Here is a 25,070-nt window from a genome sequence, read left to right on the forward strand (position 1 = left end):
AAAACCAAGAGATATATATATATATATATATATATATATATATATATATATATATATATATATATATATATATATGAACCAGCAGGGCCCATTGGACATGCTTTTTTCGAGACACAAGACAAGATTAAATGGAAGCAATATTTTGAAATCCCAGTTGATATCCGGTCCAACAATGGCTGACCACTTGGCTTGAAAAACATCAACTCCTCCTCTATTGTAGTCCCAATACACACATTCATATATTCAACCATTCTCTTTGTTCTATCTGGAGCCTAAAGGCATTGGCAGTCTGTTTACCACCCATGCCACCCGCCCACCACACTCCCCCAGGAAGAGTTTGGTGAGCAGTGCCCAGCCTGGCTTATTGCAAGTGTAGTGGACCATACCAACAACTCCTGCAGGGGAAGAGTGGAGGGAACACAAAGCTACTTTACACCTGACCTTAATGTTTTTTTTGTTGTGCTGACAGGAGCTTACTAACAAGAGGTGGGGTTTTGGGGGAGGGGTGTTATTGTTCTACCCTGAAGTGGAACCCAAGTGGACGTGTGTGTAGACATTGCTGTCATCTTTATTTAGCCTTCGTCTGTCAGTCGGAGCATGTGGAGGTCAGTGTAGTGAGGCGAGCATGTTAGCGCTCATACACATGTAAACAGAAGTAGCATCCTATGAGACCTATGTTCAAACCTAACAAACATAGACAGACACTCTGTGGCCTGGGACTGAGACCGCTGTATCAGGATGCAGAGTCTCACTCGGGAATTGGCTGCTCCTTTGTAAACTAGCTCCAGCGCTTTTATAGATGGAGGTAATAAAAAGGGGAGATTGGTGACATTTTCTTGGCATTGCAGATGATGAAAGAAATGTCATCCTCTGAGCATGATGTTTTTTTGAGATTGTAACCTTTCTGCTGTGGTAAACGCCACATCACATGTATGGAGAGAAGGATGAGAAATCATGTGTCAACTGTATGTTGGAGTGAAGAAGTCACAGCTTCCGCTTTGTGAGCTGGTGCAGCACAGACCTGCAATTGCAATCTATCTGATTTGTGCACAGTTGTCACAGTGGGAATTTTTGTATGATTGGTGTTGTTTAGAGTCTAGATCACAATGGGACAATAAAAAGAGAGTTTCTCATAAGAGAAACTCTCTTTTTATTTTCCCATTCCCATATAAGTAAGAATTAATGGTTTTAATTATGCTGAATTGGCACAGTAAGCTATCTTTTGGCTTTAAATCTTTCTGAGGAGGAAACCACAAACTTTGGGAACAAACAGACTGGTTGGTGGGTTGGTCTGGAATTTGGTCAAGTCTAAAATATCCCAACAAATGCTGAATTGATTGCCATGAAATTTGGTACACAAAAATGTAACTTATGTGCCCGCAAGAGGCCCAACATTTAGCTATTGCAGGTTTAAAACACCTGCAGAAAGTGTGACATCAGCTGTACTTTGTGTCTGGTGCTAATACTAGCATGCTAACATGCTAGACTCTACATCAGCACGTTAACATTTTGGCAGCCGTAACCAACTATCAATAAAATGAGCTATTGTGTTATTTCTGATACGTTAACAGTTCATTGAAAGGCACCCTGACCAGCAATTGTTGGCTACAAAGATAACTGCCAAACTGCTTTATATAAAGACAGCATATAGGCCATTTTCACTGGAGCCATTTTGACTTGTCACAGTAACAAAATCACGTAAGTAATAAAATGAACGATGGCTGAATTCTCTTCAGCTGCTTCAGTGTTCGGGTCCTTGTATTGTACGTGTTGACATGATTTACTGAGACACTTATGCGTTTCCTATTATGTCAAGTCAAACTGTCTGCTGTGAAAAATAACGGATCAGATGTATCCGAGATTAAATGAACACCGCTGTCTTTTGTACTTTTTGTGTTGTGATCTTTTATGGGGTTTTACCAGAGTTTATTTGTAAGGCGTCGATCTAATGTCATGTTTCATCATGCCTTAGTTGCAATTACACTTCAGAGTCTTTAGAATGAAGACTGTGTTACTAATTGTGTCCTCTGAGTGCCTGCGTCATGACGACGGTCAATCTCTGTGACGTGTGCTTCATTAACGACGGCGCTCTTATTCTGTCGGCTGCAGCAGTGTCAAATGGCAGCACCATAACTCCGGTCTGCAACAGCTGCATTTAATCAAGCCCTCGCCGGCTCTAATCAGCCTCTGCCTTACCCATCTCTGCTTGGCTCGTGGTCATTTCACACTGACAGCTGATTTATAAGGCTGGATATGAGAGTGCCCCTGTAAGACAGAAACACTCTTCAGCCTTCACTGCATTCAGCTTGGTTTCTTCTGCTGGTCTCGTTCCTGCAGCCTCTACACAGCACATTTGTCGGTGCAGGAAACAGAATTTAAACAGAGGCTGTTTTGCCAGCTGGTTTATGAGGAAACAATGTGTGTGTGTGTGTGTGTATGGGAAAGGAGTGTTTTGGCTGATGGCCTCTTTCCCTCCAGTTTCCTTGTGGCTTCCCTCATCAGCGGCATCGCCATATGGAAACAGCAGGTTTCGGGGTTGTGGGTTGCCCTCTGCACTGCATGGGGCGGCCTGGAGAGAGATAGTGGTGCTGCACACAGGAAGGACAGACTTGGGGAGGAGCAGTGAGGGTGGGAGGCATCTTTGGGGAAGATTATGGATTCGGTTGCGGAAGTGTAAACTCTCTCACTAAGCTGGTAGAGCTTAGATTTATTTTCTCTACGCATAAATAGGAGCTCAGACCGTGTCATTCTTCTCCTTTGAAACACTACATAGTTTTACATGCAGGCAAACCCCTTTATGGTCAGATGAAAGGAGGATATCAACACATTTCAGCTGTATGAAGAGAATTCTCGTAGTAGCTGTCATTTTGTGCAAAAAAGTAGAGAAGAAACTCCTTCAGACATACTCAGATGCAGCCCTGGATCATTATACAAGCCAGGGGGAACTGCTACTATAAACACATTCTGTAGCCGTGATTCGCTGCACACTGGTGCAAACCAGTCACGAGGAAGCAGCCATGCAGAAATACCCTTGTTGTGTGCCTGACAGAGCTCTGTGTCTCCTCGGGGCCTCTGTAACAGAAGATATGTTCCAGTGGAAATTCCTGACATTTATTTGACCTTCCCTGGGAACCTTTTTGCTCCAAAGTTGTGGTGGCTTTTTGAGATTTTTGGTGTTGTCACATTGCAAGTTTTTATCAGAAAGTGGGCCTCTAAGTCAGTCTTCAAAGGGTTGATATGTACCTTATGTTGGGTGAGTGAGGACAGAGGTGGTCAGGGAGAATCTTTATCCCATCCTGATACTGTATCAGCCTCAAAGGCTGCTGGTCCATCATCAGTGACAGCAATGACACGAAAAACACAGATCAAAGGCCGGGTCCATCCCCCTCCAGCTTCAATAGCTTTTTGTGGCCAACTGTGTTGTTGAATGCCAGGGTGGAAGAATGAAGGATAGCAGAGTAGCCATCTATCTATTGGCATAAACTTCCACTGGGTTTAACAGGTCTACTAAGCTTTGTCTATCAAAACTCTTTTGTGTCGAAGTCTAATCATTGGGCTTTCCTGAAGTTTGGATGTCCTTTGTTTAAATAAGAGTATAAAATGTGACTTGTATTGAATTGCTAGGAACAAAAGTTCAGATAAAGATATTGATGGTTACTGTGCAGACTAGTGTTATTTCAACCAGTATTTCTTTACCTTCCGTTCACAGCAAAGAGCCTCTGGCAAGGTGCTTTTTGACCTTGTGTGCACCCACATGAACCTCATCGAAGGTGACTACTTTGGCTTGGAGTTTCAGAACAATCAAAAGATGATGGTGAGTGAGGATGAAAATGAAAGAAATACAGATCCTTTTCCTGTACATCTCAGAAATAGCATTGCTTATAACCAGCTACTCAGTGATGTTTTTTTTCCTCTTCTTTTTCCACACAGGTTTGGTTAGACCATATTAAGCCCATATTAAAGCAGCTCAGACGTAAGTGTTTATGAATTGTTTATTTTTTTCAAGGCACCTTTTTCTTTAAATGTTTCACTGTTTTATCTGTAGAAAATAGCCGTCAAATCAGTTCATTAGAGCGACTTTAAAGATCCACGTGAACCTGTTTTGTATTTTATGCAACCAAGCAAGATATTCACTCATTGGTCAGTTTATTCAGTGTACCTAGCTAAATGAAATGCAATCTAATGCAACAGTTCAATAAATCCTAGCTCAGTGAAGGTTATACTGTTCAGTTTTTGACCCTTTTAGTGAGGTGTTGATTTGATTTCATGGTTATTTTTGATGGACTGCATTTGTTTTATCTAGGTGCAACTAATGAACTGGTAACTGAATGTATTTTATATAATTACAAAACTCCTCTTTGCTGCACAGGACCGAAGCACACCATCCTGAGGTTTGCTGTGAAGTTCTTTCCTCCGGACCACGCACAGCTTCTGGAGGAGCTAACTAGGTGAGCTCCCTTCCACAGAGTTTAACTCTTTTTATGCCTATGTCAAGTTTACCCTTGAGTTTGCATTGAAATGTGCTTTTATTTACATTTTGTCAATGTGAATAACTTCAGTTGTGACTGAGAGTGATCGTAGAAGCATAAATGAGAATGTGCCTCTGTTCCCAGATGATTTATTCCCTCCTCAGCTTTGTATTGTGTCGAGGCTGCCATGTTTCTGATTTAGCCCTCGAGATAAGCGTGGAGCTAATGATTTTCTGGTTTCTGTCTCCTCGACGTGGAGCAGATTCGTGACTTGTATGTTTTCACAGTCAGAGTTGATAAATAATAGGCATACAGAGAGTAATGTCCCTCTGACACGCCTGTGTATGAAGTTTTAAGCTTGGTTAAGACCTCTAAAAGCATAATTTAGAAGTTTTTTCCTGCCAAAGCGGGCCTTTCTCCAGCATGAGGTCAGGGAGCAGCGCTATGCATTTGGAATCACAGTTTCATCATGTCCACTGATGAAATTGGTAATGCTTGTTATCCATGGACCTCTAACTTTTGGGTGTGCACTGGTTCACTCATTTGTATTTTCAACGACTACTTAATTATAATTACTTATTCTTTAACCTCATTGATATACTTTTTATTGAGACTATATTGGTTCTTGTTCTGGCTTGCATCCAAGAGAAGCAGCACTGTAACACAAGAGTCAGTAAATCTAGACTTCACTCAACTTATTAATTACTGATTCTGAAATGTGCACCTGACTTCTTTTAGAGGTCTTGTGTGGATTTATAGGAACCATTGTAGATTATATTGAATCAGAAATGTAATTCAGTTACAGCAACTCCCTTGGATGTCCTGTTAGAATTCAGCAGTACACAGTGTTCCCAATTGACTTTCATTTGATCTTGCTCCAGTGCTGGAATCCACCACCGCATCAACACTATTGAATCTGTGAAAACTGTTTGTGTTTGTGTCCAGGTACCTGTTTGCCCTCCAGATCAAACAGGATGTTTCCTGTGGACGTCTGACCTGCAATGACACCAGTGCCGCACTGATGGTCTCCCATATTATCCAGTGTAAGTTCCTCATGGCTGCTTCCTCATTTAGCTTCAAGAGTCGACTGATCAGATAACTGTCTTTGAAGACGCACTGTGCTTTTTTCCCCACCCAGAGCTTATCATCAAACATGGTCATATAACAAACTGTGCACCATTGCAAATTGATTATCTGTGTGTTGCTTTGATACCTTTAATAATCTTGCAGAACTGCTACAGAACAACCTCAGACATGGTAGAAAAACTGAGCATTTTCATAGCTCTACATTTCTGAGCCACAATCTGATCCCCGAAATAAATCAAAGACAACTTGCATGATGCTTGTGTCTACTGTATATCTAAAGTAGACTTTAAACAAAAGAGTACATTTTTTATCACAAGACTATTACACAAGGAAGTGTCTTTCAGTGTAAAGGTCTTCATCTCAGTAGAGTTCAGAGACTTGCTGAATCTTAGCATTTCATCTATTTTGGTGGCCTTTGAAAGGAACGTATCATGAAAAACTTTTCATTTGGGTATCTGCAGTGCCTACCAAACAACAAACTGTGAAATAAAACAACCCGGTCAGTTTTTTTGTGGGCTGCCTAGATCAGAAAAAATGTAAATGAACAAGCCATTCAGATGTGGCTCCCCTTCATATGTCACTCGCAGGCTCATTAGTATATACTGCCCGCGGCTTGAGAACCCCATTACCTTTGCAAAGGTGCGCCATATTTATCAGTGAAGACTGGGCTTTTTTTGGAGTGGTGAATACAATTATATGGAGGCAGACAATTTAAGAAAATGATGTGTTTTTGAACACTAAAGCTTGTAAATGTGTTCTACTTGAAACCATAAATATGTATGAACCTGAAAATGGGCATGATATGTCTCCTTTAATGTTTTTTTACTTTAATTTAGCACATATCATTATTTTGGAGCATGTATTTCTACAATAAAATAAAATGTTTCGTTTTTTTCTCCTCACTTTCCAGCTGAGATTGGGGACTTTGAGGAGAGCCAGTGCCGGTCGCACCTCCTCAACAACAACTACATGCCAGATCAAATGCCCCTGATTGACAAGATCATGGAGTTTCACTCAAAGAATATGTGAGTTTGTGCAACTGGAGCACTGTGAGGTGTTCACACATCTTTAAATAAGGCATTTCTTTGATCCACTCATAGTTTCTTTTTAGCTCTGTTCCCAACATCACTGAAACAAATGGCTGCAAAACAATTATTCCCTTCACTCATGAACAGGATCAGTTGATTCAGAATTTATGTGTGTCTCACGAGGAAGTTTTTTTATACAGGTAACATGTTCAGGAAATCCGCCATCGAATGAATGGGTTCTTTCTCAAAAGTGCTATGTGTAGTTCTTTATCATAGATCAACTTAGCAAAGCTAGCCATTGTAAGTTATTTATTTATTTTATTGTAAGTTAATAAAAAGCTGCATTGCTGCCGAAAAAGCGCTGATATCTTCCTTCACAACCTGACAAATGAGTCACACAGCTTTTGTGAGCTGGGTTAGTAGGTTAAAAACACAGATTCTCATGAGTCTATTCTCATTGTCTGATGCAGAAGTTTGTCTGAGGTGAAATATCAGCCTTGAGTTTAAGAGTGGTATGCTACTGGGAGTATAGTATTGGAAGCTTTCCAATTCTCCTCCCACCATCCTCACTCAAAACGTCCTCATCAGTGCACATATTTGAATCCAAGCTTTGCCAACCCTTGTCTCACCTCTACGTTACATTGGGCCATGCCAGAGGTGGACACACAGCGGGCGGCTGCTACACGAAAGGAGCTTCATTAGACTTTGACTGCTCTCTTTTACTTGCCCTTTTTCCAACCAAGGCTTTTTCCAGTAGATAACTTTAACTGCAGGTCTATTGGCTGGGTGCTATGAAGAGTTAAATCTCTTATTAAGTACCACACACAGGAAACAGGAAGGATTAGGCACTGATGAGAATTAGAAAAGTTTGTTATTATTGGCAACCCTTCCCCCAACCTTCCACCACTGCTCCAAAAACTCAGATAAACACTAGAAACCTGGATCCACTCAGACTTGGTCTTTTCACCTCAATTAGTGAGACACACAGCTAGGATTTAATTTATTTGTCCAAAAATTTGCTGAAAGGTTAAAGCATGCCACAGTGTGCACTTGTTAAGTCTTTGTGTTAAAACCTGGAAATAAGATTAGTTCTTTTAATTTAGCTGTGTCATCCTCACTGCTATAGTCCCTCTTCAAAATACATACTTTTGTAAAAAAAAACAATGTGTAGATTGATGGATAAGTTAACTGTTATTCTGTTTTATTCTATATATTTCTTACATTCATATACTTATGTATATTTCTACAACAAATCTCATTCAAAAAGACCAAAACCATTCAACACTCAATACTTCCTGTATGGGTCTCAGTTCCCAGTTACTGCTACAATGTTAGTTTTTTTAGGAAAGCTTAGTGAAAACTGCTGGGCACTGTAGTTTATTGCAAATCTGTCAGAAACTTAATAAATTGTGCATTTGTTGAGGACTTTTTTCAGCTGTGGATTGATACACATGTGGTGCTCAAGAAGGAATTCACAGCTGCAGGATGGTGTGTATAGAATTAACTCTAATAAACTACAGTGCCCAAATTCATGGTAATGGGGACACATGTGCAGCAGTGGCTTAGTGTGGCTTTTTTGTCTATTTTTAAAAGTTTTTGAACAACAGTGAGGATATATAACAGAAATGGATATTTTTTTGTCAGACTCAGGCTACACAAAAACTCTTGTTAGTTGAATGCATTGTTTGTCTATTTTTTTTATCTTTTCATGGGATTAGTTGACAATAAGGAAAATATAAAATATCGATAGCCTTATTCTTTAACTTGTAACTGTTGTGTTTTGTGTTGCTAGAGGTCAAACACCAGCAGAATCAGACTATCAGTTACTAGAAGTGGCGCGCAGGTTGGAGATGTATGGGATACGCCTCCACCCTGCTAAGGATCGTGAGGGCACGAGGCTGAGCCTGGCGGTGGCACACACTGGTGTCCTGGTCATTCAGGTCAGTCACACAAGTTTTTAGTTCAGCACATGGTGTGGTAATGATAGTTGGTGTAATAAGTCGTCTGCGTGGTACAGATGTGATGAAAACTTGTGGGTCATTTGTGCTTTAAGTTCACGTCAGTAGATATGTTCAGTGGTAAAAATGTTATGTATTTTTTAAAGCTTGAGATATAAAGGTTATTTTTCATCACTGCAGGGGCACACAAAGATTAACGCCTTCAACTGGTCTAAAGTGCGTAAACTGAGCTTCAAAAGGAAACGTTTCCTCATCAAGCTGAGGCCAGATCTAAATGTGAGTGAATCGCACTGTGTAATATACAAAATCCATCAGTGTTCGGTGGTGTAAGTTGTGTTTTTTATGCGTACGCCAGAGTTCATATCAGGACACTCTGGAGTTTATGATGGGCAGCAGGGATTGTTGTAAAGTCTTCTGGAAGATCTGTGTCGAATACCACGCCTTCTTCCGCCTCTTTGAGGAACCTAAGCCCAAACCCAAACCGGTGCTCTTCACACGAGGCTCCTCCTTCAGATTCAGGTGAGTTTGCATCATAAAGATGCTCTCTGAATCTCAAGACTGCAGCCACACAATGCCATCTCCCCATCACTTAACAGTCTACTACAGCTCTACAAGAATGATCATCTCTCCTCTACTTGTCTCTACAGCGGTCGCACACAGAAGCAGGTGATGGATTATGTGAGGGAGTCTGAGTTTAAAAAGATCCCGTTTGAAAGGTAAAGCTGTGACATTTTTGACACATTTGGTGTAGACTAGGTCGCTCAGAGTGTATAACACTGACCTTCAACATCCTGTCTGCCAGAAAACACAGTCGGGTCCAACACAACAGTCGGGTCCAACAGAATATTCGCCTGTCGCCTTTGCCTTCTCCACGCCACCATGAAGTGCCAATGGAAGTGAGTGACTCAGTGTTTTTTAGTGCATTCACAGCAATTATCACCAGCAGTTTGTCACTAGGAGGATCTCCTGATGGTCATTATATTGTGCTTCCATTCACACAACAAAAAGCCTCAATGGTACCTTGTTTTTTTTTTTTACAAACGTTACTATGAATTAAAAAATATCTTCTTTTTTTTTAATATTGTTCAATACATTACACTGGTCATATTTTATATTGCATCCTGTACATAATATTTTCTGTACAGGATGCAAACTGTACTATTGAAAATGTCCTTTCTATATTTATTTTTACTTTTGCCCATTGTTTCAAGTGTCTAGCAGGGAATAGTACACAAACTAGGAGACCCTTGTGAATGAGATGGAATAAATTTGGATTGACAAACACTGCAGGACAGTGCCTGAGCCTGCCAAGGCGCACAAACGGGTGCTAAACCTCCTGTTTTAGTCACACCTCTGGTCACTGCAAACCCAAAAGGTTCAGTACCCTAGACAGATTTACAATTCAATTCAATTTTCCATTAAATTGTATTTTTATAGCCCTATAGCCCAATATTTCCTCAGAGGGCATTACTATCTGTACAGCATAAGACATCATCTGTCCTTGGACCCTAACATCAGAAAAGGAAAAACTCTAACCTTTACAAACACATCTGCTAGGGATCTTCTTTTTGTTCCTGTCGTTTACTAGAGTATTTCTACATTTATTGGCACATTACCCCCACGAACTGTCGATCAGCAAAACTGTCAGCAGGAATGTGTATTCTGCTCCCCAATGCACATATGTAAGGCCACATGGCCCTACAGGAGGCGTTCAAAAGCTCTACAGGCTACCTTCAAGTCAGACAGAATTCATTAAAAACACCAGCAGTATTAACAACCAAATCAAACATAAATTATAGTCGTAAAAAGTTTTAATAGTCTTTCTTTGTCTCTTTCTGTCAGAGTGGCGCTCCCGCAGACAGAGTAGACTCTCCTTCTCGGCGCCATTGGAAGGAGTCGGTGTTGGTGAGTGCCGAAGACCCCTCTGCCTCGAGGACAACCAGGGCCAGCCCGTCTCACCAGAGAAACGGCCATGAGGACAGAACGGGGTCTGTGTCCAGGACCGAGGAGACAAGAGGCTCAACACGGCAGACCCACCCAGAACATCTGAGTACAGGTCCAGCATCTCAACTTGCTAAAGGCAGCCGCTCTTCCACCCCCTTCACTGAATGTAGTAATGTAGGTAGTGAATATAACCAGGCTATAAGGTTGAATCATAGGGAGCAGCCCATGCTCCACTGTGGGTCTGGCTCCAGGAACATAAACGGGCCTCTGCAGGATCAGTTTCTTGGTAGGGCGAAGTACAGGGAGTCCCCCTCCTCCTCTAAGCAATCGCTCAACACGAGCCTCGGGTTGGACGAGTCTCTCAGGCAGTCATACCAAAAGTTTGACCAGACTCTTGTCCAGAGTGCTGTGGTGAACCTCAGTTCCCACTATAGAGAGACACATAGCAGCAGCCTTCTCACAGCCCCGCATATGGGTTCAAGGAGTGGGGCCACCAGTCCTGCCATGGACAATCACCAACCAAGCTCCCGCAGTTACGCCGAGCACAACGGCTTCAGCTCCGCTCCACCTGACTGCGAGGACAGCAGGTACTCCTCAGTCCCAAGCCGCTCTCCTCGCTCACAAAAGCTCCACAAAGTGCGTCACAATCCTGAGACAGACCCATACCAGGGGCCGTCCTCGCCAGGGCCAGAATCAACTCCTGTGCTGTCTCGGGTTGAACGTATGGCTGCTCTTGAGCGGCGCATGGTGGCCAATGGCCTGTCAGTAGCGGGCCGGTCCAGGCCCAGTCAAGGTCTGAAACGCTTAGGGCAGGCTGGTGTCACACATGTGGGCCCTGTTCACATGAATGACTGCTCTACCACCAGTGGTTCAGAGTCCAGTGAGTCTGAGATGGAGAATAACAGCAGCCCTGTGATGGTTGGTAATCCAGTGGAGGCGAACTCCACTTCCACTATACCCAGGAACAAGTTTTCCTTTGGCAGCCTCCAGCTAGACGAGGAGGCAGATGAGGACGGATACCATGTCACCTTCAGTGATGAGGAGGGTGGACAGGTTTTCAACTGCTAGTGCACAGACAGCTTCAAACCATCTCCATTGGAGAGTTTAAAGGGTTTAGTTTGGGTCCAGATGATGAAAGAAAAGCAGGGTTCAGTGGGTGACACATTATTTCTTTCAGAAGACGACTCAAATCTCCACACTCCATGTTCACAGTCTTCTTAAACACAGCAATACCTACTAGTAGCACTTTTTGAGCCCAGACTCTTTTTCTTTGTGAGTTTTCAAGAAGGAAGGAACATGTTCAGGGTTTTCTTGTTTGTTACATGGAGGATGTTTATCTATCAGCCTCCTCCCAGTTCTTTGATTGTACTAAGAAGTCCCTTCAGAAATACACAAGTGCCACGTTAGGGTTTGAACAGCTACTAAAAACTGCAGAGACGTCAGGGAATTAGTGGCTCAGTTCTTGTCCTTTTTTAACTTGAGAGAGATCAAAGCACTATTTATTGTTACAGTTGCACTTTTTCTCACATTCTGAACATTCATTTTACTTTTAGAACAAAGTATACCACTGTGTAAGTCGTTCAGTTTCTACGTCTCAGATGCCTTATGACTTCCCGTATCATTTAATTACTGTGGTTGTGATTGATTAAGTTGGTAAAATGCTGCACAGTTTTCTACATTTTACCCCTTGTACTCATTATTGTGGAACATCCACAGGTCCTCCCAATAAATGTCTACAAATTACTTTGTAGACATTTATTGGTACTCTTGATGCTACATCTGGCTTGGAAGTGTTGTGAAAGTAGCAAATTCTGTCTGAAGTCTGGTGTTGGAGTTAAAACTAATTGATATGCTTCAAATACTATTATGAACACCTGATTGATTCAATATTGTTTTTGTTTAGACATCCTTCTGCTCTTTACAAACTTGATACAGAAACGTCATGTTGTATTCACATAGCTGGTAGGAAGTGGCAGTAAATGCAACAGGATTAATAATAATCATAATCATAATAATAAGCTCCTTTGAATATCATTCTTATTGTGTTAGAAAGAGCAGCATTGGCTTGGTTTAAGTCTGTTGCAGACGTATTTTAGCCACTCCACAACACTTTTTTATCTTATGCTCACTATTGACATCCCACTCTCCACTTGAGTCATGCTTGAGTGTCTCTCGTTCTGTAATTTGGTATCAAGCTCAGCTGTAGTGTCGACAAAATTGAGTCTTCCTTAACAAAATGGCACTGCACTTTTATTTATTGACCACTTTTCCAGATTTTCTTTTTGCACTTCTGCCTGCATGTGTATTTGTGTTGTTGATGATCTTTATGTCACATTTCTGTTCTTTCTTTTATGTCTTTGTCCAATGTAATAACTTGTCTGTCAGCATGAAACTGTCATATCTTTTCTGTGTTGTTTTTTTCCCCAGCTGCTTTTGAACCTGTTTTGTCACTCACTACAGTCTGTGTGGGGTAAAGAGGCAAGATTCCCAGAATCTGGGTTGCCTTCTCTGCAGTGATTCAGCTCATGGATATTTATTCCAAAGCAGATAGAACGTCAGGTTGAGGATGACAGCATCTGTGGAAAATAAAGGAATAGAGAAGCAGGTTTAAGTAATCTTGTATGTGTGAAAGACAGTTTAAGGGCAACACCTCAAAGCATCCAGTCTCTTGGCTTATCCATCATTGTCGACTGCTTTTGCTTTTGTGCTCCCAGACATTTTTAGCATTGATGTCAAGCAGGATAATGAGATTTTGTTGTTTTATTTTGATCTGGATCCATCTCTTTTCTTGATTAGCCATTTAAATCACAGATGTGTTTTGGATTTCCAAATTGTTTTATATTTCAACATTATCAATTGCTTATTCCCAGTTCTTCTGTTATTTAACATGGACATGACAACATTAAGACTCCAGTAGGCCCCCAAGTAGCCTCTTTCAAAGGTCGTACCTAATACAATTTATTTATGCAGCGTCAAATAATAACAGAAGTTAGACACTTTTCATGTAGAGCAGGACTAGACCATGCTCTACAGTACCCCTCTCTTTCTCCCTGTGGTTCGCTGTCATGTTCATGTAGAAATTTAAAATTTGCCTGCTGCTTATTTACATTATTTATAGTAAAACTTTCCAAGTTGCATGACAGATTACTACAGCACTATGAAATAGAACATATTCTTATTTGTGGGAGTAACTGGATCACTGCAGTGTGAGGAAACCCTCTCTGGTGCACAAAGCTCTCCCGCTCACCTGGAATGATATTCTGCCACACAAAAACAAAGTAGATCCAAAATACCAGTACGTGAATTTGGTCCAAACCATCAGACGTTTTAGTTCGGCTCAAAGTCCCAGGTCTGTGGGTGAGACGTGTATGATTTTCAACCACTGGTGTTCTTCAGGGTGTTTTACTCTGTCTGCTCTCTGCATGTACTGAATGTCTTGTAATATACTGGTAGTGCTCTCAGTCACTTCACTGTTATTTCACAATTTAGTTTAACAGACTGGAGAATGTGATGTTAGAGCAGATGTTATGACTAGGAAATCATGCAGTATGATTTGCTACTGAATTTTAAAACGGCTTATTAACATACAGTATTTTTACAGCTCACCGTTTCACTATTTTAAGTAAATCGAATAATGCACATATTTTCTCATTACCAACTGACTTTTTCAGTACAGCAATAACAAAAAACATAAAAGTGTCACAAGGCTGTTTATTTTTAACATTCATAAAGATCTGTTTTATATATAATGTTAGGTAAGGTGTTGAGGACTGCATGATTTCCCACTTCTTTAACTACACTTTCCCTTCAGCCTCTCATTCCCTCACTAACAGTGTCAGCTGGCTTTGACCTTTTTTTGCTGCTTCTCTCATGACTTATATTCATTTAACAATGTATATATATTTTCTTTATAGAGTCAATAAAAATGACCTTTATGACGTGAGGTTTTTCCGAAATCTTCTTTTTGAGACCCCAGTTAGATGCTGTCTGGTGCTCATTGTAGATTTCCTCTTCACTCTTCCTGTAGTTTTGTAGTGTTGGCGGATATCTGTGAACGATGTGGTTTCCAACCCTTCCCTCCATTAGGCTCATAGTAAATCCTCTCAAGAGTTGTGCTGGTGCGTTGAGGTTGGTTTGTGTTCATGTATCTACTGTTGTGTTTGTGCCGGGACACCAGAGGACAGCAGAGAGAGGTGGGCAAGTTGCAGCTAAAACATAGTAAGTAAGCTCAGTATAGATGACACTAAGTAGGCTATTCCTCTTCATCATCTTTTGGTATGTGTCTCAGCTCGCGTATTGATTGGCGTTGCGGGAAGACTGCCAGAGACGTCTGGACTGTAGAATGAGTCATGGCTGATATCTCAATCCTACAGGCAGAGCTTTTCTTGTGTCGCAGAGGAACACTCTGAACCTGGGTCTAACTGTTTTTGTTAATACTTCAGATTAGTCTCACAAGGGGCTATGTTTGCCATGTTGGATTTTGTATTGAATGCTGGAAAGTGTCACCCTAGTGTCTGTGGAATTTGAGTTTTCTGTGTTCCTGCAACTAACAGTTTTCGTTATCAATTAATCTGCTGATTAATTTCTCAATTAATCTGTTAATGTTTTGTCTACAAAATGTACAAAAATAATGTAAAAAGTCCCAGGTGACTTCTCTTTTGTCCAACCAATGAGCCAAAAACCAAAGATATTAATTTACATGTTTATATATAAGAGAAATAGGCAACATCTCTGATTTTAGAGGTTTTAAACAGAGAAAGTTTTGAGCTTTTTAAATGATTATTTGATTTTTTACAATAGTGGCGATTACATTTTTAACAACAAATCATGTACTTTTCAGTTTTCTTATGTCACTGACTTCATATTAATTCTCTAAGTTAACTCTTGTATTTTCTCTTCTCACTTTGGCTGCTGATCCCATGCAGGAGTGTTGCCCAACAGCCCTCACCTGTCTGCGTCCCCCGGTCACTCCCATGGCATGGTCAATGGTCAGAAGTCACTGGAGCTGTTCAGTCACAGTCCTGACGGCCGACAACCTTCACCGCTCACCAGCCCGCTGCTGTACGACGCCGGCAGCGTTCGCACTGACGATGAGGACGAGGTTCGAAGGAAGGTTTGTGATTCTATATTAGTTTTGTTGATAAAAGCAATAATAAATCGTTTCAATTAGGTGTTGTATGAGTTTTTAAAGTTGTTTTTTTTTTGTTAAACTTGTGCTTCAAAGCTGGTGTCAGATACTCAAAATAGCACTGGACCTAGATTACCTGTCCTAAATAACCTTCCGCAGAGACTGAGGCTGAGTATTTTCCTACTCAGAGAAATAGGTTAGACGGGCAATACACTAGCTAGACTTTCTCATAGTTGGGTAATTAATTAGTTGTTGCTCACAGTCTCGTCTCTGTTGTGATGTCTTTGCAGAGGTTCCCAACAGACCGGGCCTACTTCATCGCCAAGGAGCTTTTGACCACAGAAAGGACGTATCTGAAGGACCTGGAGGTGGTGACTGTGGTAAGAAAAAAAAAATGTATATTCGCCCAACACGCTGCTCCACTTTTTGTTTTCTTATTCGCTGTCCTCTGGGGAGAAAACATTGATTATTCCGGTTTGCTGCTTCACTGCAGAGGGCCCGCCAAAATATAGACACAGCCAGTGACACAGGGATATTTTGGCAGATGCGATTTCATTTTTTATTCATCCCCACACCCGCGCTTTGAAATGCATTCATCTCTCTCACTCAAGGCTGTGAATACTAAACTGAATTTGTGTTTAAAGAGATGGATGGATTCAGTCGCATGTTCCCTCTACATGTGACTCCCCATTTCAGTCTCTTTCTTTAAATTACTCTAGCTTGGTGCAAGCATGGACACCATTTCATTTGATATTATCTCAAAGGAAATGCAGCAGAAAACAGGATATTAAACGTACAGAATACAGCTCCTTCAATAGCGAATGAAGAGGATGTTCTCACAAGGCCGTACTGAAGCGCTGCTGTTGTCTGATTCGGCAGTGGAGAAAATGCATTACACCTTCTCACTGGCGTTTTTAAAGGCTGCAGCTTTTCCTGTCATGTAATTTTCAGAGAAGCCTCTCAAACATCTCATAAATATTTGGGTTGGCTTGTGTCCTCGCTCTTTTTACAGCTGTGTGAGTGCTGTGTCTCTTCCCATGCACTGGTTGGTACTGCTGTTTGGGGTGAAGTCATCCGAACAACAGCTGGCCCTTCTTCTCAAGGCCTTCAAGAAACACTCGCGTTTCTCTAAAACCCACTTTCCTTTCCCATCACGTCAGCCTAATAAAGCTATTTGCATGCCCCCTGTGGCCAAACACACAACATAAAATGTTTAACTTCACTCTGACTTAAGGGAACCATAGTGATAAGAGTGTCTTTGTGTGATTCTTCCATTAATTTTCAAGCAATTAAATGATTTTAGGGACGTCACAAGACTGAAGTGCAACACCAGATATAGGTCTTTTGGTGGTATCCTGGAAAAATCTGCATTAACACATGATAAACTTGAAGAGTCTTTGCTTGAGACCATAAAATCAGGACTTGTTTACATGATATCATCGAGAGCAATTTCACACATGATTTGTCCGATTTAAATTTTTTTGCATACCATCCAAGTTTGCATTGTTACATGGTTTGCATTTTCTGAACCAGAAAATGATCCACCACCACTCAAAAATATTTTGTGCCTATTGTTACTTCACATAAAAGTTTGACCTTGACAAGTGTGATGTGGCAGTTTGAAACATCTGATGCACACACACTGAGAATTTAAGTGAAGTGAGGTATCTAACAGTAAACTTTTGAAATGACAAATCTTTGCATGGATACATATACTGTATTCTGGATTATTTAATGAGGGACAAGAAGTATAATTATTCCCTCAAAGATTTTTACTTATACATTTTTTTTTACGTTTTCTTAAAGCAGATCCTTAAAGGGAAAATCCACTACCTTTTATGTGGATGTCCAGTCAATGTGGATGTAAATAGAGCCTTTTGAAGCAATAAAGTCCTCAGTTTATGCAACATTGACCCAGAAAGCGGAGTTTGCAGTGGCAAAATCTATTGTTTGCTGTTAAAGAGGATATTTTCCCCATTTATGTAAACCAAAATAGTATCTTGCTTTATATCCCGTTTGTTTTTTGCTTGAATGTGTGTGTATTTGTGATCTCAGTCTTTCCAGAGCGCTGTAGGACAGGATGAGGCGACTCCAGACTCTCTGAAGAACACCATCCTCTCCACCTTTGAGCCTCTGCACAAGTTCCATGCAGGTTTTCTCAGGGAGGTGGAGCAGAGGCTGGCTCTGTGGTAAGGCTATTTCATCTCACTTCCAAAAAAAGTCCCTGTAGGGTTCAGAACATGTCCAGTAAGCTGGTGGTTTGGTTGTAACCAAATTTATCACAATTCCCTTTTATATTAATGGGATTGATTGGCATTTAGTCTGAGAGGGCGACCCAGTCCCTCTATGACCCGAGGAGCTATCATCTCCATGGCAACAGTCGTGCTGCACCTAAGCCGGCCTTTTCTTGCCTGTGGGTTTCTGCTGTCTGATCTCCTTAATGATGTTTTGCTTTATTTAATGCACACACACACACACACACACACACACACACACACACACACACACACACACACACACACACACACACACACACACACACACACACGCACACAGATATGCAGGCAGTGATGCATGATGCATGCATGTCAGAATTTATGGTCATTAACTGCAGACGTGAAGCGTTTTATTTCAAATGCTAGTTAGGCTACACGCTGTTATAATTCTTTCAGCTTTTGAGTTAAAGCTGAAAGTGATGTTACAGTCAACTCTGCTGATAAGAATCACATTCAAATGTTAATGCAAATGATATAGCAATGCATGTGTCGCTTTTTTTTTAGCTTTAGCTTTGCATACTCAAATATCATGTTAGAGATGTACCTTTGTTGTTGTGAGCATGATTAGAAAGCTGTCTGTCATAGATTAGGAAGGATGTGTATTACAGTGTGGATATTTTTTTTCTAAAGTGACTGCTGAAATACTGTACCTAGATAATACATATTCTGAATGAATCCAGTAATGGCAGCCCATTAACTCCTGCATTACTTTCTGTGAAGGAAGAAATGCTCAAGGGAGACACCTGCTGGTGGGGTTTTTGCTCAGAGTTTACAGAGCCCTTTCCAATTAGAATTGTACTTAAACTACAGCTTGTCTGAATAATCAATCAGCTTTAAGTGCTTTTGCAAAGAGCGTAATTCACTGTCTGCAAATGGCTCCATAATGTTTTAGAGATTTAAATACAACTCGCTCATTTCTATCTGTTTCAGGGAAGGACGCTCCAATGCTCACATAAAAGGAGACAACCAGCGCATTGGAGACATCATGCTGAAGAACCTTCAAGGCTTGAAGGTGAGGAACCACTCTTGCACATCTGGAATTACAGTAATGAATTAATACTTATTTATGTGTGCCATATTCCAACTTAATCCATAGCCCCTGACAGCAAACCTGCATAAACAGTCCGAAGTTCTGTTGGAGCTGGAGAAGGCATGCAGGGCATCCCGTAGGTTCGAGGGTCTCTGCAGGGACTTTGAGCTGCAGAAGGTCTGCTACGTCCCCCTCAATGTCTTCATTCTGCGGCCTCTGCACCGCCTCAGTCACTACAAGCAGATCCTGGAGCGCCTGTGCAAACATTACCCAGCTACTCATGTGGATTTCAGGGACTGCAGAGGTACTACGCTCAGGCCGGTGTTCAAAGAGCCACATTTCGAGTCTTCTGGTGCTGTAGAATAATCTCACCAGTCTATCTCCAATTATCTCTTTCCCTTGTTCGGTCTGCAGCTGCTCTGGCAGATGTGACTGAGGTGGTGGAGCAGCTCCAGGGAAGCCTTATCAAGATGGAGAACTTCCAGAAGCTTCTGGAGCTGAAGAAGGATTTGATCGGCGTCGACAGTCTTGTTGTTCCTGGTCGGGTGAGTTTAAAGCTTGAGAGAATGGACTGGCAAAGCTTTTAAATTCTCTACAAACACTATGTATAGTGTGTCTGATAATATATGCATGCCTTTTTTTGTGTCCTCTTTCTCAGGAGTTCATCAGGTTAGGCTGCCTCAGCAAACTGTCTGGAAAAGGCCTACAGCAACGAATGTTTTTCCTGGTAACACCCACTTTCTTGTTCGATCAGGTCATATCACTAATCGAATTATTCAGGCGGGTGATCTCAGTGGAAAAATAATCATGCTTTCATCCTTTCCAGCTATACATCACTCAGATGTACCACATGTTGCTGAAAAAACCTTAGAAAGACAGTGTTCTACACGTGTGTTTGATTTTGTAGAAAATATAAGTTTAATAAGCAAAGAAAAATGTAGAAGTGTGCATGTGCAGTGGAGCCCTGGGCTGTAGAACAATTTATATTCAGTCCTTTCTTTGTGGTTGTTATGACAAGTTGTTTGCACTTCCTTCGGGTTTTATATTGAATGATACACATTCAGTTTAGTAATTTTAAACAAAGAACAGACTCAATGGTATTTAGTGTGCAAGAGAGTTAGTTTACTTTTTCCACTTTCTCCCTCCCTGCCTCTCTACATAGTTCAACGACGTCATTTTGTACACGAGTCGAGGGATGATGGCGTCCAATCAGTTCAAAGTGCACGGCCAGCTGCCGCTCAACGGCATGACAGTAAGTGCTGTTTCTCTCAATTGAACACAAAGTGCGTCAAACGGCTGTCACCAGTTTGTCATTACTGAAGATAAGCCGCCTCAAACAGCTGAACTGCAGCTCTTTCGATCGTCTTCCCCAACACCCACACACACACACACACACACACACACACACACACACACACACACACACACACACACACACACACACACACACACATACACACACAGACACAACCATCAGGACAACTACACATCCTTCTCTCTCACTTCCTTTTCGACATCCCTCCCTTCGTCTCTCCCTCTCTGTCTATTTTGGTCCTCACTGTCCTAGATTCTGCTGCTCTCTAATGTTTTTACTGTGTTTCTTCTTCCAGATCAGAGAGAGTGAAGATGAGTGGGGTGTGCCTCACGCCTTCACATTGGTTGGACAGCAGCAGTCGGTGGTGGTGGCAGCAAGGTAAGAACAGCTGTCGTAAGCCCACAGTACCTGGACCTCAAATTAAACCGAAGTGAAGTGTGGCCTGTCTTCTTCTAGAGTGTCGGGATTTTGGTGTAGAGAGATTTGAGATACGTTACATAAACTCTCAAAGCTGCACTTGAGCTCTCATAAATAATGATGGACTCATTATCAGCAACTGCGTAATTTATACCTTTTATTTTATTTATAACCCTCACTTTACAGTTTCAGTTTAATGTCCCTTCCTGAAAATCTCTGTAAATAAAGTGTTTTGGTCCGTCGGACCAAATCTGCTCATCAAGGTCGCTTCAATGTGGGTACCCTGAGCTCACAGCAATTAAGCTTATCTGCACATTTTCATTCTTTATTTTTCACATATGCAGCGTTGCTGTTTCCAACTTTAACAACTCATGATATATAAGTTTTGTTATCATCATTTTTATTACAGAAAAACAAAACAAAAAGCATGTTTTTGGGGTTTAAAAAATAAAATGTATTCAATATTTTTACTAATATATAGTCAATATTCTTCTGAAAATATGCTAGATTTAGGCATTTATCAAAGATAAGGCGCTAGATAATTTACATAGTGAAGATGCAAATGCAATATGTATTGATCTTAAAAAGTGTGAGTGTCATCCATTATATAATTTCTATCGTTCAATCTCAATGACCAATTTAATAATAATTTGTTATATGATAGATTGATATGAATATATAAATGCCGGAAAAGCGATTCACATTTTCTCTTTTTTTGTTCTTTCGCCTTATGCTGTTGATTGTTAACATTGCCAGTTTTTTCGCTGTGACAAAGAGAAAAATATAACTACTCTCCTGCCTTCAAACTAACTTTTTGGGCTCCAGTTTCCATGAATGAGCAGATGGTGTCTAAGTGTCTTTAAAGGAAAGTTTGGCAGGACACCTGGACTAACACGGATCTTAATTATGACACTCTTGTTCACGGGACTATTTCTAACCAGCAGGCCTTCCTGCTGTGACTAATAATGGGACTTTGTGAGCATTTTTTCCATGTTTGTGTTTTTTCACACTAGTTCACTAATGGAGATGGAGAAGTGGATGGACGACATACAGGTGGCGATAGAGATGGTGAAAACCAGCAATGGGCCTTCATCTGACCTTCTAACCAGCAATCTGATAGACATCAGTAAGTTACTACATAAATATACAGTTGCATTCAAAGGATAAAAATAAACTTGTCACACACAAACTAGAAAATTCCTTTTGAGTAAAAAAAACCTCAGACTGAAATCCCAGATACACAAGACTGTTTAATTTGTGAATAATCTGACATTGTCTTTGCTTTAGCGCCCTTCTCCCCTCATTGCCCTACTCATTGTCTAGCAGTAACGACCTCCTGACTTTCCCAGAATGCCCTGAGGACTCCACGGTGGAGGCGGAGTCTGAGGACGATATAATGGCGTCGCACAGCTCGCTGGAGAAGTCCGCCGCTCACCGTGGTAACACCATGGTGCACGTGTGCTGGCACAGGAACACCAGTGTGTCCATGGTGGACTTTAGCATAGCTGTGGAGGTACCGGCCAAACCTCAGCACTCAACCTCAGACCTGCCTCTCCTCTCCTGCTTCACTGTTTTTCTTTCTCTGTGTCTGAGTTCACTGTATCTTAGTTCACTTTGGTTATCTCCCAGTGGGAACAGTATCCTCCTGCGCTTCTCTCCGACATAGATCAATTTCTTTAAAACTTACTTGTTTATGTGGGCTAATCAACTCAGATAAGGCTCATTATTTTCATTGTTATTTTTCTAAATAAAAAGTCACATTACGGAAATAGGATATGGGTTCAAATTAGATTAGTAAACAAATAATAAAAAGTGATCTGGCTCTAAATCAATCTGTGAGAAAAAAAAGATAATAGATGAGCAGTACCTCATTCACTTTCTCCAGTTTTCTTCCCCCATTCAGTAACTGAGATTTTCTAACCTGTGCTTGTTGCAAGAGGATTTTTTTGGGTTCTTGCAGTAGGAACATAACTTTTAATTTATCTGTCATACTCACCACACTGCATTGTGTGTGTCCTTGAGGTCTAATAATCGGATGTCCTTCCTCATAAAACATTTGCTAAATCAATATTTAAAAGAAATATGTGTAGGATTTAGTGGCATCTAGTGTTGAGGTTGCAGTTGCCAACCAACTGAATACCCCCCACTCACCCCTCCCTTTGCAAGCATGTCGGAGAATCTGCAGTGGCCTTCAGGTAATGTAAAAATGTGAAAGGCCCTCTCTAGAGCCAGTGTTTGGTTTGTCCATTCTGGGCTACTGTAGAAACATTGCGGTGAGACATGGTGGACAAAGACCCGCTCCGTATGGAGATATAAAGGGCTCATTACAAGCTAATTAAAATAATTCTTAGTTTCAGGTGATTATACACCAATGAAAACATAGTTCGGAACATTGTACTCCATATATGCCAAAAAATCATCCTAAATCCTACACACTGTTCCTTAAAATCTGCAATTACTCTTTTTGGCCACTTGTTGGCAGCAAACATTTGCATGTTAACACAAAATTGACATGTCATCCACTTTAAAGTTAATAATTCTCCGTATGTTCATCACTATTGGTGACCACTTTAACATTGTTTTCACATAGTTGTTGGATACATTGTTATCCTAAAAATATAAATTATAAGCCACTTTAATATTTTTGAAATCAATTTTTACATCCATGTTTGATAGAAAGCTTTCTTCATCCTCTTTACAGCCTTTGTTGGTGCATTGCTAAGTTTCTTTGCACATTACCGCCACCAGCTGTCAATCAGTGGAATAGCCTGACACCTATGGCAGGATAAGAATCCGGGCAAATGTATGTTCACACATATGCATGTGTATCCTCATACGTTTGCATGGTACAAACAAAACAGAGACCCACTTTCCAAAACAGCACTACCAATGAACAAAAACTTCACATGGTACCTTTTAAACACATCTGCTCCTGGAAACTGAAAATGGCAGGCATTAAGAATTTTATCCATTTTGTTGGAGCTATTTTTAAATCAGATACATGTTTATTGTAAGCTGTTTATTTGCTCTTTTTGCATCTTCAGTGAGGATACTGTTCCCTCTTCACTCTCTTGGCTAACAGTAGCCTGCGTTACATCCTTATCTAAACCCAAACTGTGGCTTTTCTTGTGTGCTTCTGTCCTCTTTCTCCTCCCCTGACACTTGAAGTGTCTGATCGTCTATAAATAGAGAGAGAGAGCAGTACGTAGATGTGCCAAACGTCCTCGTCTCGCACCAACAGAACGGATCCTGTTTTGCGCTGATCTAGTTCTGCTCTTCCTCTGTAGTTGTAACAACGTCCTCTTCACAGCTTTGCCTGGACACACTGTCGTCGGCCTCCTCGTTTATCCCTGCCACTGCATGCCTGTGTTTCACCTACTCAGTCTCTGTGTTTCTGTCCTTCCCCTCCCTGTCTGTTTTTTTTCTCTGTCTCTCTCTCTTTTCCACATGCGTCTGTGCGTTCCTCCATGGTAGAGGACCCTAGTCCAGTCAGTGGGAATAAGGCCCCCCTGGTGGGGCCCCCCAGTGGCCAGGGACCAGTGCCTCTGTCTGTTATCTGCTGGTACCGTGTTCAGAGCCTCTCCTTTAGTGAATCCTGCAGGAGTCTAGAGGTAAAGGAGCCAGGCAGACAGGAGAGGCCCCGTGTATGTGTTTACTTGAACTTCAACATAGGAAGAAAAGTTCTTAAGTGACAAAAAAACAATAGAATAAAAGATGCTGTGGTGCCTCATGTCTTACAGATCATTGACACATAATTGATTGTACTGAAACTTGATTCAAGATTAAAACTCAGGATAGAAGAACTATAATCATTAAACATAATCTAACAACAACATTGTTGCATATTGTCAGTCACTGTTTTATAGTTACTTTATCTTTTATACTATTAGATAATAAATACATTGAAGGTGCTTAACAAAAGTAGATTTACATTTTACTGTATGCAGAGGTGTAAAATAAGCATAGAAGGTAAAACAGGCTGTCCATGTCATAGAGAACCAAGACCAACAATATGTGCATTCCAATACCCAAACTAACATACTATTTAGGGTTCCAAAAAAAAGATTGAGTATGTCTCAATACATAGTATGTCAAATGCAGTATGCCAAAAATACCATGATGTTCTGCTGCATCTAGTCTCATCTTGCAGTATGAAAGAAAGCATGCTTTTCTGGCTGTTCATCCTCAAGACTTTCTAACTTGTCTAACCTGTCCGTAGCTCTCAGACCATTTATTCCTACTGATATCTTAAAAATCAGGTCACAGATATATTGTTTCATTAGTGATTTCCTAAAAAATCTGAGCTTTGTTGTCTTTAACAAATGTTTCTTAAACAAGAGTTAACTGTAGGGACTCTTTTTTTTTCTTCTGCTTAATACACATTTAGTATCTTAGTGAGGACAGTGTATATGGAACTGA

The 25,070-nt window shown here is 40.9% G+C and overlaps 1 protein-coding gene across 2 annotated transcripts in view; it reads left to right on the forward strand.

Moving 5' to 3' along the window:
* LOC129104250 (FERM, ARHGEF and pleckstrin domain-containing protein 1) overlaps nt 1-25,070 on the forward strand; it is a 51,689-nt gene that overhangs the window by 23,929 nt on the left and 2,690 nt on the right. For both annotated transcript variants that reach the window (XM_054614826.1, XM_054614827.1), the window contains 22 exons: nt 3,710-3,814; nt 3,931-3,973; nt 4,370-4,448; nt 5,415-5,512; nt 6,466-6,580; nt 8,376-8,523; nt 8,722-8,817; nt 8,897-9,060; nt 9,189-9,257; nt 9,344-9,437; nt 10,384-10,597; nt 15,411-15,598; nt 15,904-15,993; nt 17,669-17,802; nt 18,820-18,901; nt 18,986-19,223; nt 19,334-19,464; nt 19,578-19,646; nt 20,082-20,171; nt 20,530-20,612; nt 21,665-21,777; nt 22,001-22,164. In XM_054614826.1, the coding sequence (XP_054470801.1) occupies nt 3,710-3,814; nt 3,931-3,973; nt 4,370-4,448; nt 5,415-5,512; nt 6,466-6,580; nt 8,376-8,523; nt 8,722-8,817; nt 8,897-9,060; nt 9,189-9,257; nt 9,344-9,437; nt 10,384-10,597; nt 15,411-15,598; nt 15,904-15,993; nt 17,669-17,802; nt 18,820-18,901; nt 18,986-19,223; nt 19,334-19,464; nt 19,578-19,646; nt 20,082-20,171; nt 20,530-20,612; nt 21,665-21,777; nt 22,001-22,164 (2,607 nt within the window). The remainder of the gene's footprint in view (nt 1-3,709; nt 3,815-3,930; nt 3,974-4,369; nt 4,449-5,414; nt 5,513-6,465; nt 6,581-8,375; nt 8,524-8,721; nt 8,818-8,896; nt 9,061-9,188; nt 9,258-9,343; nt 9,438-10,383; nt 10,598-15,410; nt 15,599-15,903; nt 15,994-17,668; nt 17,803-18,819; nt 18,902-18,985; nt 19,224-19,333; nt 19,465-19,577; nt 19,647-20,081; nt 20,172-20,529; nt 20,613-21,664; nt 21,778-22,000; nt 22,165-25,070) is intronic.

Source organism: Anoplopoma fimbria, chromosome 16, assembly GCF_027596085.1.
Source record: "Anoplopoma fimbria isolate UVic2021 breed Golden Eagle Sablefish chromosome 16, Afim_UVic_2022, whole genome shotgun sequence".
In the NCBI taxonomy this organism is placed as follows: Eukaryota; Metazoa; Chordata; class Actinopteri; order Perciformes; family Anoplopomatidae; genus Anoplopoma; species Anoplopoma fimbria.